This window comes from Lacerta agilis, chromosome 10, assembly GCF_009819535.1.
Source record: "Lacerta agilis isolate rLacAgi1 chromosome 10, rLacAgi1.pri, whole genome shotgun sequence".
NCBI classification, from domain to species: Eukaryota; Metazoa; Chordata; class Lepidosauria; order Squamata; family Lacertidae; genus Lacerta; species Lacerta agilis.
Window position 1 is genome coordinate 63,813,221 of NC_046321.1, and position 16,881 is coordinate 63,830,101.

The following is a 16,881-nucleotide window of genomic DNA, read 5'->3' on the forward strand; positions in this document are numbered from 1 at the left end:
ATCTCTCATCATTGTTCAAAATATAACATTTCTTTCTTTCTTCAGACTTTAATCTGTCTCATTCCTACTTTATTAAGCTTCATAGTAAAGGAGGAAATGCTGGATTTTGTGCTCTTGCTTTGAAGTAAATGCACAGTATGGGGTTTTCTTTGGGCGTGTTCTGTTTGTTTCTCCCCTCTTTGAAATGCAAAGGGGGGTGAGGTTTTGCTGATTTCATTATCTTGAAGGACCAGTTTGATGACTCAGATGTGAGATTAACTGAAATATGAACTTAAAAATAGCTGCAGAAAAACCAGGACAAGAAACCTCTCCCCTCCATACTTATGCTTCGTGATTTACAAAAGCCCATGTTTTGATTTAATTATTTGTAATTGTTTGATTCAGAACTCATTCCAGTATTATGTTTGGTAAAATGTTTACCTGTTTGCCAGTTTGCCATGTTTCCCTGTGAAACATGCCTTGGTTGTTTTTGGAATGGGGTTTTCTACGAGAGAAGCCTCAGAGCTGGCCTATGCATTACTTCCCTGACAGGTTATCACAATATGTCATATGGGGGCTCATCCTAGCCTTTTCTAGTGGGAGATCATATCCAAGGTTTTAACCCAAGACTTCTTGCATCTCAGATTTGTGGTATTCTACAGATCTAGGGTCTCTTGTGGAAATTACTTATGGTTTAAGTGACATAGTGTTCGTCTGTCTGCTATCATGGCTGAAGGGTTAGAAATCTATGTGACGTTTTGAGTTCTAGTCCTGCAGACATTGATGTTGCTTGTCAGGTAGTGAAGTGGGACAGAACATTTTCTATTTATAAAAATGCATTGTTTCAGTAAATTAATTAGTAACAATAGATAAAATACCACTCAAATTGGGCTGTTTCAAAGTTGTAATTACATGTTTTCAGGTAAATTACCTGTATTAAACATGCAAGACTAGTTGAGTGGATTGTGGGAGTGGTAAATGCCTCCTTATGAGAAGGTGAGGTCTCAGCAAGTATGAAAGAGGTTATGATGATAAATTTATTGTAGAAACTCCCTGAATTCCACTGTATTGGAGAATTTCTGGCCTGTCTCTTAACATTCTATTTTTGGGCAAGGTCTTTGAACGTGTCATGGTCTTTGAACTGCAGTTTCCCCCCCTGGAATGATATGAACTATATATCAATTTCAATCTACAGGTGACTCCCTGTTTACGCGGGGGTTCCGTCTGAGCCCCTGTTTGCATATATGAAATTGCAAAAAATGGGGAGCACCCTGGAGAGTCTTCCTCAACCAAGCCCTGCTGTTCCTTCGGCTCACGGGATGGAAATTCAAGCAAATACACACCTTTATGCAGTGGGACATGTTTGTTGTGGGGGAGGGAGGGAAAGGAGAATGTTAGCCGCTTTGAGACTCCTTAGGGTAGTGGTAAAGCGGGATATCAAATCCAAACTCTTCTCTTCTTCTTCCCAAAGGGAATGACCAGCAGGTAAGCCTTAGCACACCAAAATGCTCTAAACAAGAAGCAGGAGGGGGTAGCAAGACATTTCCTACTATAGTGATCGGGAACCTGTGCTCCCACCAGATGCTGTTGGACTTTAGTTCCCAGCAGCCTCCGACAGCATGACCAGTAGTCAGGGATGATGGGAGTGGTAGTTCAGTAACACCTGGATGGTCACAGCTTCCCCATCCTTCCAGTAAGTTAACCTGCCCTTCTGCTTCCTCCTATTGCTTCTTTAGTTGCTGGGCTAAAGAGCAGAATTTCCTTCCTAACCTAACCCCATCCTATTTGCATACTGAGAAAACACTCCCCCCCTTTAAAAAAGATTACCCTTCCTACTTCCACCCCTTGCTTCCTTTGCTGGAGCATTAAGAAGCAGCATTACCCCCCCCCCCCAATTTCTATACGCACAGCAAATTGTTCCATTTGAGGTCTTCTCTCCATCTCTGTTCATCTTCTCCCTGCTACTGCCTTAGGAAGCACAGCTTCCTTCTCAGTGCACTGTTCTGGCTGTTTTTGCTGCTGTGGTAGCAGCAGCTGATAGTACGAATAACTAGGTGTGCCAAGAGAGTTTAGGCATATCTAACTTTGTATGGGATCTGGCTGTAAGTCTCGCAAAATATAAGCCATCTGGTCGCCAGGCATTTTTACTTGCTTGGATGAAAGGCATTCCCTGCCATCAGAGACTGTGGAAGGTTGGTTAGAGGGCATTATGGTGTATCACAGCCTGGGAGTTTGTTCTTTGTGTGGCTGCCCAGAGGAATTCAGAGGTTTTTGTCCCCTATTGCCATATGTGAATTGTGTCTCTCTCTATGCTAATGTGGGGGGTGCTATCAACATGGTGCTGCATCATTGGTGGGAGTTTTAAAATAAGTAGGCCAGAGGAGCATAAATGTCTCCCTAGAGATTACCATGGCAGTGCAGTGACATCATGCAGTGTCCCATGGCAACTACAACCTTTACTTATCTTAGCTAATCTGTTGTTATTTGAGATTAAGTTGTTGGTTCAGACTTCCTCTTTGAAAATTTTATGCAACACAGATGGCAGGTTTATTTAGTTGGAATATTGTATAAATCACACGTTCTTTTCCTGAAGGCAGCTGAGATGCTTTGCTGCTTTTAAAAATGCAATGCAGATATGAAGAGAATAAAAAACACCCAATAAAAATACAATAAATCAGTGGTAAAAACTGTTAACATCAATAGTCCCCGATAGTCAGCTCCTAAAATTACTATCTGGCACATTTCCACTCAAGCCTTGGCAAAGCTGTTTATTTTTATATTTAAACTTGACTGATAAAGTAATGTCAGGGAAGTAACTAGGCTGAGCTCCATTGGGGAGTACAATGCAAGTGTAGCAACAGACAGTGAAGTGACATATGGGAGAAAATGTCTCCCAGATATGCCAGATGTGAGTTTTAAAGCAGAGGTGGGGAAGCTGTCATTCCTCCCATGTTGTTGGCCATGCTGGCAGGATTTTACAGATGTTGCATGACATCTAGATAGCCTGGTGGATAGTGCTAGGAAGGAGTCAGTGGTCATGGTGCATTTTAGCACCAATGATGTGGGGAATTGTAAAGTCCTGGAAGTGAAATTTAGACCATTAGGAAGGAAGTTGAAAGCCAGGACCTTCAATGTGGCTTTCTCAGAAAGGCTACCAATACCATGTGCAGGGCCAGCTAGACAGGCACAGCTGTGTCATCTCAGTATATGGATGAAATGGTGCCAGGAGGAGTGGTTTGGATTTCTTAGTTGCAGGGGAACATTTTGGGACAAGCTAGGTCTGTAGAAAAAGGACAGGTTCTGCTCAAACTGGGTTGGAACTGGACTGTTGATGCTGAATTATTATTACCGTATTATTATTATTATTATTATTATTATTATTATTATTATTATTATTAAGTTAGAGCAACTATTAAACTGATTGCAGGGGTTAGGTAATGGGAACTAAGGAGCAACCAGTTTAGAACAAATCATCCCCCAGGGATTAGAGGGGAAATGAGAAGTGGGGAGGGGTAAAACTGGGCATGGAGGGTGGAGGAGCACATTGTAGCAATTATACCTTGGGGTAAAACATATGTGCTGAAAACGTTTGGAGAAAGAGGCTGTTTATATAAGCCACAGAGCCAAGACAGGTGAGCTGGAGAGCTTGGTCTTAGAGGAGAGTATATCTATTGTTAACATAATGGAAACCTAGTGGAATGGAAAGAACCAGTAGGACACCGCTATCTCTGTAAATCCAAACTGTCAATCATCTTGAGTGGCTGTGTCACAATTTTTGGTGTGAACTAGCTGGGCCAGGATGTCCCCTCCCATTTTGCCACCTGAGGCGAAATGGAAATTGCTGCCTCCTGTGCCCCGCTTCCACTGCTGCCACACTCTGGCTGTTGCTGAATCCGGCAGGAGCCAGGTGCTCCTCAGTGTTGCTACTCACTTGGCTTCCCCCCCCCCGGGGGGGGTGAGGAAGATGAGCAGCAATGCCACGCCTGGGAATGCCTCCCTCTCGGTGGCAGAAGCGGTGAGATGGGCTCAGTGCTGCCTCTTACACTTCTGTCACCTGAGCGGATGCTTCACCCCAATTGTCATGGGCGGCCTGGTAAGTTAAAATTGGTTTACTTAAAAACTCTTTAAAGGTCAGGTTCATGTGCTTTTTTAAAACAGCATTTGGAAAAAGTTGCACAGGCAGTAAAACTTGAGAAAAAATTATTGTATATATGAGATGGATGACTTGATTCTGTAGGGTTGCTAAAAGGAAAAAAGTCACTTGTGGCTATAGACAGGACTTTGTTTATTAACTACATTCTTTGGAAGAAGAAGAAATGTCATGTTTCTAGATTGTTGTGTCCATTTGCGTATAGGTACCCTGATAAGGTAAGACATAATAGCCTTCACAATTGAAAAGGAACCCCTACAGCCAACACATCAGTCGAAAGGACAGAGAGAGTATAAGAACTTTGGGGTGAAGACCTCTGCAGCACCCCAAGGACCAATGTGAAGCTTCACTATCACCCCGCTTCATCCCTTTCTGCTACTAGACTGGCCATCTAGTTAAGACTGAGCAACTATCTTTGGTAGCTGTATCCCTGCAGAGTGTGTGTGTGAACATGTTGTATGATTGAGAATTTGTGAATAGATGAAATTAAAAAGCACTTTTGAAAACTGGTGCCATTGCCTTTGTCTCTTTGCCCTCCTCCTCTGGTTCTGGTTTCCATTCTTGACACTACAAACCACAATGGCTAAGTTCTACTTCTTCTGTTGGAGGTAGTGTGTCTCTGAATACCAATTGCTGGGAATTGCACCCAGACCTTGCTTATGGGAATGCCACAGGCAACTAGCTGGCCACTGTGAGAACAGGATGGGCTAGATGGGCCTTTGTTCTGATCTAGCAGGGCTCTTCTTATGGAATCCTAAGCAAGCGAACTTACCATATTTTTCCGTGTATAAGACTAGGGGTTCTTGATAAAACTTTATTGCAGCTATAAGCTCATATATAAATAGACACGCAAATCATACCTGCCTTACAATCCATGCAAAAACAGCTAAAATAATTACATTAAAATAGAGATAATAACATAAAATATTTACAATCAGGAGAAATAAATATAAATTCAACCTATGATACTATCAGGAGTTATAGGCCCAAAAGGGGTGGAAAAGAACCATTAGGATTCCTGTAATAGGCCATTTTGCCTCTTATGGTTCAGAACCGAAGTCAGATACCTTGCCACTTGCAAGGTTACTGTTGGGTTAGAATCCTGGAGTAAAAGGGTAAGCTGGATCTCAACTGGAAGTCCAGAGAATTTTTGGACCAGTGGGCTCAACAAATTTCTTCTGATATCACTGTATAAAGGGCAGATAAAAACAATATGCAGGAGGGATTCCCTCGACAACTCATCACACGAGCATAAATCTGATACACGGCCCCTAGAGAATCTATGTGACATGACCCCGGAAGGAAAGGCATTAAACCTTGCCTTAATAAATGCAAAACGATGTTTTGCAGTGGTAAGGGATGAGAAGTAAGATGGGAGATACTGCGTAGATGTAATACCCAAATGCCGAGGGGAACATACTCCCCCCCCCCCCAACATGTGATGATGCTGCAGTTCGATATCGTCTAGTCTCAAATTGATAAGTTTTTTTTGCGGAAATCAATTCTAAATCCAGGACTTCAGAAGGAGAAATTCCAATATGCAGAAGTTTGGCATGGAAGACTAGGGGTTGTTTTTTTGCCCAAAAAATTGGTTTAAAATTGGGGCTCGTCTTATACATGGGGAGTACTGAGGGGTGTTTTCTTAATTTGGACTCAAAAAAATAGGGGGTGTCTTATACATGGGTTGTACGCAGAAAAATACGGTATTTTAGAATATACTGCAACTTTTTGTTTCCATTCCCACTATTTATGAGGTAGAAAAGGTCAGTATTCCTTACTACATGTTACACATCCTAAAATACAGACATCTCCCAGAACTAATGATAAATGATTGGGGGAGAGAGAGAGAGGTCACTGTGGAAAACATAGAGGGAGAAGTGAAGGGTAGGCCAGCCTAGATTTAATGGAAATACACAAGCTTCATATGTTTTAGGAATTTTACTTCTGTTATATGAACTTCCTCTTGCATGCTGAGTTCCAGAATTCCTTTTACTCTCTTCTGATCAATAGTAGGGAACAGGCAATACACCCGATGTTAAAAGTATCATTGCCTTTGACATCAGTGGAGCTTGCTGAATCCATAAAATAATTTTCCATAAGGACATAGCTGAACAATGACAGAAAAATGATTTAGAGCTAGACTCAGCATTATTAATACAGTGCTCCAATTCATACAGAAATCAATAACCTCAGGGTAGCTTTAATACATATGCAAAAAGCCTGCATGTGGGGGCCTACATCTTCAATAACTGCCCCCAGCACCTTCTGATGTCACAATATGTTCAGTGAACAAAAGGGTGGTTTGTCAGTTAAGTATTCAGGCAAGGTAGTAAGTTCAGGAAGAATTCACATGGTTACAGAACAGTGAGAGAGAAAATACATGGAAAGAGGGAGGAAGATCGAAGGAAGACATGGCTGGGGAGAAGGACACCCACAACAATACGGAACCACGATGAATCCTCAGAGCCCAGGAATCATGGAAAATTCACAAAACAGCTCTGTATTCCTGGATATGTTCTTAGGTAAAGCTAATTATCATTATCAATGTATTTCATCAGCAACAAGGAATCAAACTCTCCCAAGTTCTCCTAGAACCTCACTACATATTACGTATGTTTCTCCATCTGGAGATAACATTGGATGCTGATCTAGTTACTTTTTTTAGATCTTGCAGACATTTGAATGCTTTATTCTGCGCTTGTTACTCTTCATTATTGAAAGAATGGTTCATGCATGCACACGTTAATCATTTAGATGGTGAATTATATGTGTAAATGTGCTATCAAAGTTCAGACACGATTATAAATTTGTATAGCCCCATGTTCGCAGCGTTTTCCAAAAACCCACAAGAACCCTGTTGGATCAGACGAAGCTTCTACTTATTGTAGTAGCATTCAGTTTCCATCAGTGGAAGCTACTTATGACTACTGATTTACCGGTAGTTTCACTCTTAGGTGAAGGACACACGCCTTTGCTCATACTTTTTGAGCAGGGTGAGGTGTGTTGTTGTGCATTTGAAATTCTGTCACTGCTGCTAGTTTATGTCTGAATTTTGTTTTATGCTGTTTTAGCTTTATTGTTTAATAAAGGGGTAGCCAATTTGATGGTTTCCAGGTGTTTTGGAGTATGTCTCCTGTAACCCCTGAGCATTAGCTGTGCTGGCTGGGACTGATGGATCTCAGAAGGGCACCGCATTGGCTACTTTGCTTTACATTGAGTACCGGTATATACGGTATATTCTGGAACTTGCATGTTAAGGGTAGATCCTCCCACTGTTATTTTTATTTATTTGTGCATTAGATTGCTTTCCCAACCCTTCCTCCTAAAGTAGCTGAGGGGAGCAAGCAGTGAAACTATACAGATAAAAACAAACAGTAAATCATTTTTATTTTAATTTTAAATGCACCTCAGTGTTGTGTTGCGTGGAGCTGCATTATAAACAAGGGACTTAGAGTGTGGTATTCCATACATTGCACTTCATGAGCATCATTAGCTTTTGCACCAGCTTGCAAATGCAAGAGGCTGTAATGTGGATCCAGTCCTTGGGATCAATGCTTTGTCTTCTATCTTGGTTTTGTCTATTACCGGTAGGTACTGTTCCAATTTGAAAGGCAGGGAACAGGAAGTGGTTCCTGGTGGTGACACTGGGAAAGAGATGTGAGGGTTCTGAAAGGATCCTAGAGCTCTCCTACCTCCTTTCTAAAGCTGGAAAAATGCTAAGTAGCCTTTGGGGGAAAAGATGAGAGGACTCTAGGACCCTGTCAGAACCTTGATGCCTCCTTCCCAATTCCACCACCATCCCAGGAACCACTACTTCCTGTTCCCTGCCATGTCTGGGGCTACCAAAAAAAGACCATGTGAGATTGAACCACCAAGGTTTATTATATGACATGAACGTGACAGCCTATGTCCCCATAAGTAAACCCTACTTTTTTCATTGTGTTACTCCCAAGTAAGTTTCTTTAGGAATGCAGCCATAGTCTTGGAAACCAATAATAATTTCTCTTGGGTCTTCATTCTGCTTGAAGGAAAAATGAGAACGCATAGGGGTTAGGCCAACCAATGTTAAGGATTGTGTTCTGTCTCTTTTACCTGCATGCATCACCCAAATTTTATTCTGAAAGAAGCCACAATTCATTCACATGAGTAGCCTTATCCATATGGCATTGTGCTCTCTACCTATTTTCAGCACAGTCCCTCCTTTTTCTTTTCAAGACAGCTTTTAACTTGTACTTCACAACATTGTTCTTATCACAAGCTTTTTTGAATTGTTTTCTGCACCCAAGTGTTTAACTTACCAATAGATCTCAATTTTACTCAAGAGCTCCATAACTAGCATTGTTTTCCCCATCCATTTTTAAGGTGCTTCAGTAAAAAAATGAGCATGATTGTGACAGGCTAACCTCTGCTTATTTCTACCTTTGCCAACTCTAAAAACATGTGGATCTTATCTAATGGTAAATGCTTTTAGTAAAAGCAGTAGCTTCTTCATCTACATTCCATATTGCTTCAGGATCCACCATGTTATTTTCTTCTTTATTTTTCTGTATTTGTTCCTTAAATATCAGTGCCCCTTCTATTTTATAGGTCAGAGTTCTCTTCAGATTGTTCTAGCTGAATGTTTGAATGTGTTACAGAACCTTACAAAAAATGAGTCACCATCACCTTTTCCTTACGGATAAGTCCTTATTTTCAGATCTTATTGCAGAATTGTTGAAACTGTTAAGCTTGTAAGAAACTTTTGGGTGTGATATGTATGGGCTGTTTTTTTTTCCAATCATCTTGATAATTTGCTAAATGCTTATTTTGAAGTTTTAACTTTATAATTTGTCCCCAATTCTCTTGGAGTTGTGGACCATTATCTAGCCAAAATTGAATACTCTTAAATTCTAAGCATACTCACCTGGGTTTGAAGCCCATTAAATTGTGGTATTTCCAAGTAAACATGAATCAGAATTGTAGAGTTGGAAGGGACCCCAAGGGTCATGTAGACCAACCCCCTGCAATGCAGGAATTTCAACACACAGTCCCCCATCCAATTTGAAACCATGCCAAACGCTGCTTAGCTTTGCAAACATGCTAGCAGTTTTATTGCTGCACCACTAGGGTTATTATGGTTGTGATTGTGCTGATTCCAATTGGAGAGATGAGGTGAGAATTAAATAGATGAGATTTTAAAGAGTTTTAGATGAACCACACAAATTATTTGCAACTCCAAGCAACTGCTACCTCATATGTAGTTGAACCACCAAAACACTAGCTGCAAATTTTCCTCTGGCATTTTCTTGCTATTAAAAAAATAGCTTTAATTAAAAAGGGTAGCTAAGATCAGGAAGTCTATAATGAGGTGATATAGTTATGAACTCAATATACACTGTTGTTGTTTTTTTTTGTAGACATTCTGTTTGGTTTAACTATGCATAATTGATTGCTTAAGAGGACTATACAAAATGCCCTGTGGTTTTGATCCAGTTACAGTTTTTGGTTTGCTTACTAGAGAAGCTAAACCAGAGAGGCAAGAGGCACAATACAACCCAAAGCTCTTGGGAGGTGAAGGGCAAATTAGTTTTTCAGCATGGGAAAAATGTCTCAGACTTTTATGACATTTCAGTGTTGTATTAAGCCAGTATACATGTGTTGCTGCTTTTTGTAGTTAATTCAAATGAAGAATAATTCTGTAGGAGCCAGGCTTGTGATCCAAAGAAACATCTGCTTCCAAGAAAACATTGACATTGTCAGATATTTCCCATTTGTTTATTTAAATAGTATTTATTTATTAAATAATTTATTAAATTTCTATACTGTCCTTCATCCAAGTAACACAGGGTGGTTTACAATATAAAAAACAAAAAATACAAACCATCAAATCAAAAAACTTTATTGCAGTCCAAAGACCCACAAAACAGTTTCAAAACTAGATACAGTTAAAACGACCAGACAGACAGATGGAAGAAACCAAGGCAGTCATTTTGTTTTATCTAGGGCATAATGATCTTTGTTTCTTATAACCTCCGAAAAAAACTTTGCCACAGCCAGTGTAATATCATTTGACCTGTCTTCAAAAAGATTTTTAATATGGGAGGCTTCGGATTTCCCCGGCAAATTTGCCAGTAAGGGTTTGGTTTGATCAGTTGATCCCTTGCTTACTCATATTGCCCACAATACAGAAGGATATGCTTCATATTATCGATGTCCTGGGAACATAAACAAAGCCTATTCTGATAGGGGATGCCTCTCAGTCTTCCATTTAGAACTTCCGAGGGAAATACATTTAGTCTGGCTTTGGTAAATAAACGCCGATAGGTAGGTACAGACAAATTCCTACGGTATGAGGGTATCTGAAAGTCATACCCATATTGGATTCCAGCTACAACCGGGCCACAAATTGCATAAGATCGGGATCGCAGGTCGCTATGTGAGATGTCCCAAAGCTTTTGCCTCAGGGATTCAAGGGCAGTGTCGTAACCCAGATGATATAAGAGGGATGATGGCAGTCCAATTGAGGTGGCTTTTCTGGCCATAATTTTCAGCCACGGGCTGACAAACTTCTCGTTGGTTAAATGTACTAATAATCCCTTCACCAGGCCGAAAACAGAGATCTTGAGCCAGTATCTCAAGGCAGCCCACCATACTTTGGTGGAGAGTGGGCATTCACCTGTTTCCAGAAATAGAATTGAATTTGGGACACAGTTTGGGACCTGTAATAGGGACCGAAGAAACTTTGCCTGAAACCCGTCTAACTTAGGAAATGAACCGTTGTACCAGATGTTTGAAGCATAGAGAAGTTGGGAAACAGATTTTGCATTAAAAACCATTATGGCTGATAGAACATAATGGCCTTCCCTTGTAAAAGAGAATCGTAGTATAGCGAGTTTGCTTATGTCCGCCTTTTGATAGGCGATCTGCCTGTGGCAGTTCCAGGACTTTGAGTGATGAAATAAGAGCCATAAATACTGGAAGTAAATTGTACAATTTCTAGTACAATATACAGTAGACCCTCGGGTTACATTACTCTCGAGTAACGTAAACTTTGGGTTGTGAAAGCAGCAAACTCAGAAGTATTTTTCTGGGTTTCACCACTCGCGCATGCACAGAAGCGCTCTATCGCGGCGCGTGCATGCACAGAAGCACTCTATTGTGCCGTGTGCAGAAGCAGCCCCTCTGGATACAGATTTTTTGGGGTGCGCACAGACCCCTGGAACGAATTAAATTCATATCCAGAGGGTCCACTGTATATTCATTTATATTCATTTATCTCATTCTCTGTTTGGACTCTTAAAAAGCAGTCACACTGTATATCAAACCATATAACATGTTTGAGTTCAGTATTTAATGGATTCAAATAATCAACCACTGATATGGTACATAAGAAATTGACTTCTTTTGGGGTTCCCTTGAATGATAGCTGCAGTTTGTGTTGTTTCAGAAAGTGTGAATTTCTCCCCTATTCTTTAAGATACCTACCACAATGATTTCTTCTTTTTTATTTTTTAAATGCATCCTAAAACATTTTCAACCTATCTCTGAAAACAGAGAGAAAGTCAGATATGTTACCGGTCTTTCTTTCTTGGTTCTACCTTGATCTTGAGACTGAAAACTGGTTTATTATATGCATGTTACTGCTAGGTAAATAAAATGCCTTTGTAGGTTTCCAGTATACATGTATACTGTGACTAAGGAGCAAGTTATAGGTGTTACTTGCTCTACAGTAGTTAAGTGTTGCTCTGTGGGTGTTTAGATGATATGATCAGTAATAGTTAGGGATGAGCAATGAGGTTGCCAGGTTTTATGACCCCCCCCCCTCAATTGTTCAAGGTTGTTGAAAGGGAAAGAGATTGTGAGGAGGTAAATGGGCAGTAAAATGACAAATGAGATTCAGTGTAAACAAGTGTAAAGGGTTGCACTCTCTCTCTCTCTCTGTGTGTGTGTGTGTGTGTGTGTGTGTGTGTGGTGAAGATCCTCACTTCACATATACACTTGTGGGGTCTGAACTGGGGGTGACTGACCAGAAACAGGACTTTGGGGTCATAGTGCATAGCTCAGTGTAGTTGGAACAGCTGTTAAAAAGGTGAATTCCATGTTAGGGATCATTAGGAAAGCGATTGAAAATAGACCTGCCAATATAATAGTGCTGTGATAAAAAAAAAATCTATCTTGGGAATGTCTCATCTCATAAAGGACACTGTAAAGTTGGGCAAAGTTCATAAAAGGGCAACCAAAATTGTAGTGGAACAACTTTCCTGTGAGTAAAATTTAAAACATTTGGGTTGTTGGTTTGTGTTTTAATAGAAAAAAGGCAAATAACATGGTAGAGGTGTAAGATTATGCATGGTGTGAAGAAAGTGGATAGGGAGATGTATTTTCTCCCTTTTTCATAAAACTAGAACCTGAGGCCATCCAATAAAGCGTAATTCTGGAAGATTCAGAAGAGGCAAAATGAAGTATTTCTTCACACTGTACATAGCAAAAGTGTGGAATTCATTCCCATAACATGAACCCATTGTTCACTAACCTGGATGGCTTTAAAAGAGGGTGAGAATATCAGACCCTACTAGCTACAATGGCTATATTCTTCCTCCACTGTTGGAGGCGTTATGCTGCTAAATGCCAGTTTCTGGGAAACACTAGTGGGGAAAATGCTTTTAAACAGGACCTGCTTACAGTCTTCCCACAAACCTCTGATTGGCTGCTGTGCTGAATGCTCGACTAGCTGGGCCCTTGATCTGATCCAATGGAGTCTCCTTATGCTTGTTCCTTTATTAGGTTAGAAATCCACCTTTGAACAGCAGTTCATAGATTAGGGGAGGGCAGACTTCCAGGACCTGCTTTGTGTGGTGTTAAACCCTCAGGAGCCATCAACTGGGCCGAGGCACAAAATAAATTAAAGAACAGGGTGCCAATGAGCAGCTGCTGAGATCAGGAATTTGTTTTGGGTACCAGAACTGAGCTCACAGTCCTACCTCAGAAAAGTCCATTCCTGGTTGCCTTCTTTATTTCAGCATTCTAATTTAAAGGGAAAGGCCATTTTGTCGCTGCCATGGTTAAACAATTGGGGCTCAGGAGGCCTTGCTGATCACCAGTAGATCCAGATCTACCTTTTGTGCATCCCTGATATATGTGACTGAAGGAATGGCTACATATTTGTAACCACTCTTTTCCAAGTTGTTCTGCTTTGTTCACACATTCTTTCCATTTTGCTTTCTTAATCCTAGGATTAGAGGGTGATATCCAGCGCTGAAATCAGTGGATCTATTCAAAATATGACTACTGTTAGGTATTGCCCAAAGAGCTGGAGCAAAACGAATAAATCACTGTGTCATACCCTCTGATCTAAGCCAGGTTATCCAATACAAAAGCATTCCTAACTAGACTTTCAATAATTTCTGAAAGAGAATCCATGGTTCCTTGACTGCTGGGATAGCTCAATCTGTAGTGCATGAGACTTTTAATCTCAGGGTCGTGGTTTATGTTTATGCATTGCAGGGGTTTGTACTAGATGATTCTCATGGTCCCTCTGAATTCTATGATTCTATTTTTAGTTGCCCTTGAGGAATAAAATTAGAAATGTAAAGGGTAGTTTCCTGTCTTTTACTGAATGGAATAAATTATTATTACCTCTTTATTTCTCCCCAATTTCACCTTCTTAAATATTTTTGAGCTGACAGAATCCCCCCCCCCCCCGTTGGATCAGCAGACTTAGTTCATTCAACTTTTCCTTGAGTGGATTGAAGCTAAAGCCATATGTGTAGCTTTTCTATTAGTGTTTTCCAGCTGTCTATCATGTTAAATGTAGCACTTGAAAGTGAACACAGTACAGTGGTACCTTGGTTTAAGAACAGCTTAGTTTATGAACTACTTGGATTAAGAACGCTGCAAACCTGGAAGTGGGTGTTTTGGTTTGTGAGCTCTGCCTTGGAATAAGAACATGTTTCGCTTCCTGTTGAGTGTGTTCCATTTGTAAATTGAGTCCCCCGCTGCTATGGGAAAGCACGCCTTGGTTTAAGAACGCTTTGGTTTAAGAATGGACTTCCAGAACAGATAAAGTTCATAAACCAAGGTACCACTGTACTCACAATGAGCCTTGATAACTATTGAGTTGAACAGTGCTTTTTTTGCTGAATCTTTGGAACAGTACTTCTTTGACTGTAATCTAAAATGTCATTGGACTTTTGCACATCGACAATTAGTTGGTGCCTACTAGATTTCTTAAATTTTCTTTAGAACTGTTGCTGCCTAATTTATTCCCCACTGCAGAAGTGTGCATGCACACAAAAGCTCATACCAAGAAAAAACTTAGTTGGTCTCTAAGGTGCTACTGGAAGGAATTTTTTTGTTTTCTTTTGACTATGGCAGGCCAACATGGCTACCTACCTGTAACTTAAACAGATAGGTTACTGCATGAATGTTTTTAATTTTTAGAAAAGGGGCTGTGGGGGGGGGAATCAGGATTGGCTTTAAAACTCCCATCCTAATAGAGTCCCCCACCCCGCCCCGTGGGAGGGATGCTGCCAGTGGCACCAGTAGCTTTGGCTCCTAGGCTAAGTAACTTCAGGGTTGCAGAGGGTGGGTGGGTGATTATTGTTGGGACTGCCACACAGGAGAAAATAATGGAGCCCGAGCCCTAGAGCCCCAATCCCAATTGTCCTCCTTCAGGCTTCCATTTTAAAAGTAAAAAAGAATTGTGCCACGTCAAACTAGGTGCTTAACGTAGGCCACAATCATACCATGTATTTAAAGCTCTTTAAACACCCATGGTTCCCCCAAAGAATTCTGGGAGCTGTAGTTTAAGTGTGCCGAGAGCTGTTAGAAGACCCCTATTCCCCTCACAGAGTTCAAGTCCTAGAGGGGTTTAATAAACAATCTCTCTTTGCAAGGAACTCTGGGAATTGCAGCTCTGTGAGGCAAATAATGGTCTCTTAACAGCTCTCACCCCAGTTACAAAATACAGCTCCCAGAATTATTTGGGAGAGGCCATGACTGATCAAAGCAGTATCACACTGCAATAAATGTATGGTCTCAATGTGGCCATAGTTGGCACTAACACTGGTTCTCTTCCTCGCTGAAATTCATTTTTAGCTGTTGTCTTTCTAGGTATCTAGCATATTGAGATGTTGCTGGATGTTTCAGTATGTTTTGCAGGAAAACTGTTAACATTTGAAGCATATTTCATACATATTAAGTGTGTAGTTAAATGCTGCAATTTTTACACAGTTGACATAAAACTAATGAGAAACCGCTTAGAAAATAGAACATTTGAAAACATTAAAAAAAAAATGTATAAGCTTTGATTTTGACATGGAAATCACAGATGGTATGGCTGTTCCCTTCCCAGAAAAGAGAGTAAAATTGGTTATCCTTTTAACATCTAGTTGGTGTTCTCAGACAATTTCAGCTTGGGGAAATATAATATGCCAGCCCAGGTCTGAGGGTGTTGCTGTTTGTTGGTTGAGAGCATTAGAAGGGGGAAGCTTCAGATGGAAGAAAATATTTCTTTTTATGGTAACCCTATGAATCTGGAAATGCAGGTTATTTAATACTGCTCATTATTTCCAATCCATATATTAACATGTAAACACCTTCCTTGTGACAGCGATTCAATCCCCCTCCCCCAACCTGGAATCTGTCGAAGCGATGACATCTTTCAACAAAAAGATTTCTTGCTGTCTAGCTGTGTATCTCAATAAACCATTTGTTAGATTTTTCGTAGTAGCTGGAATGTTTCTCTGCATGCAGTCTGTTCTCAGAATCATCTGGTAAATGTCTGTTCAACCTCAAAAGAGGAAACACCCCTCTGTGTAAAAGAAATGGTACTTCCTGCTTTCATAAACAGTCATGTGCATAGTTTAGCAAGGCCTGATGCCTCTGGAGCTTTTTCTTTTATAGCACCATAGAATCTGCCTCTGCAGAAGTACAGTGAATCTTGTGGCTTCATTTGGAACAAAGGGGATTATTAGGGGGAAAGATCTCTCTCGAATAAGGCATTGGAAAACAAGGGCAGGCAGTCTTTGGTTGTGAATATTTTCTGATTTTTCCAGAAATCAAGCAGAAGATTGAGCTGCTGATGTCAGTTAACTCTGAGAAGTCGTCCTCTTCAGAAAGGTACAGCTACATCTCCTGCATGAACAATTAATGGTGTAGTAATGCTAAGACGCAGTATAGGGTATTTTTCCTGTCAAGTGTGCCAGTTGTGTTGATGTATTGCATGCTTGCCATTGTAATCTATTAATTGAATCTGTGTTGCTGGTTAAGCTTTGCGACAGTGGCAAATGCTTATTATTTTATTTTTATTTTTAAAAATGAGGGCTAATCTGTGCAGCATGCAAATCCATAATACATTGTCTGGTACATACGTGTTTATACTGTTGCTGCAGTGTGTGTGTGTGTGTGTGTGTGTGTGTTTTTTTTTCCACCCATGAAAGCATCTTGATTCTTAAATCCAGATTGAGAGATGTTGCATGCACACACACACACACACACACACACAAACAAACATGCATATATCAGATAATGTCACTTAAAAATAGGGTTGTACTTGAATTTAGGCTAGGAGAAAATAAATTCTGTTAAAAGCAGTATGTTAGGTTGAAAGGGAGTGTCCTTTGCTAATAGCTTAGGAATTGCAAACCTATGAATTAGTCACATTCCGTGTGAGAGATGTGATGCTGCTTCAAGTCTGTGCTAGGAAATGGAGCAGTCACTGCATGCAGTAATGGTTCATGCCTGCAGGTAAGGACAAAATGACTCAGAAGTGT

General features: G+C 40.5%; 1 protein-coding gene across 4 annotated transcripts in view; it reads left to right on the forward strand.

The window, feature by feature from the left end:
• Positions 1–16,881, forward strand: part of SRPK2 (SRSF protein kinase 2) — an 80,371-nt gene that overhangs the window by 12,348 nt on the left and 51,142 nt on the right. For 2 of the 4 annotated variants that reach the window (XM_033163510.1, XM_033163512.1), the window contains exons 1-2: positions 6,462–6,651; positions 16,165–16,228. In XM_033163510.1, the coding sequence (XP_033019401.1) occupies positions 6,510–6,651; positions 16,165–16,228 (206 nt within the window). In that variant the 5' untranslated portion in view covers positions 6,462–6,509. Of the gene's footprint in view, positions 1–6,461; positions 6,652–16,164; positions 16,229–16,881 lie in introns of those variants that run through there. The other 2 variants (XM_033163511.1, XM_033163513.1) reach the window with 2 other exon arrangements.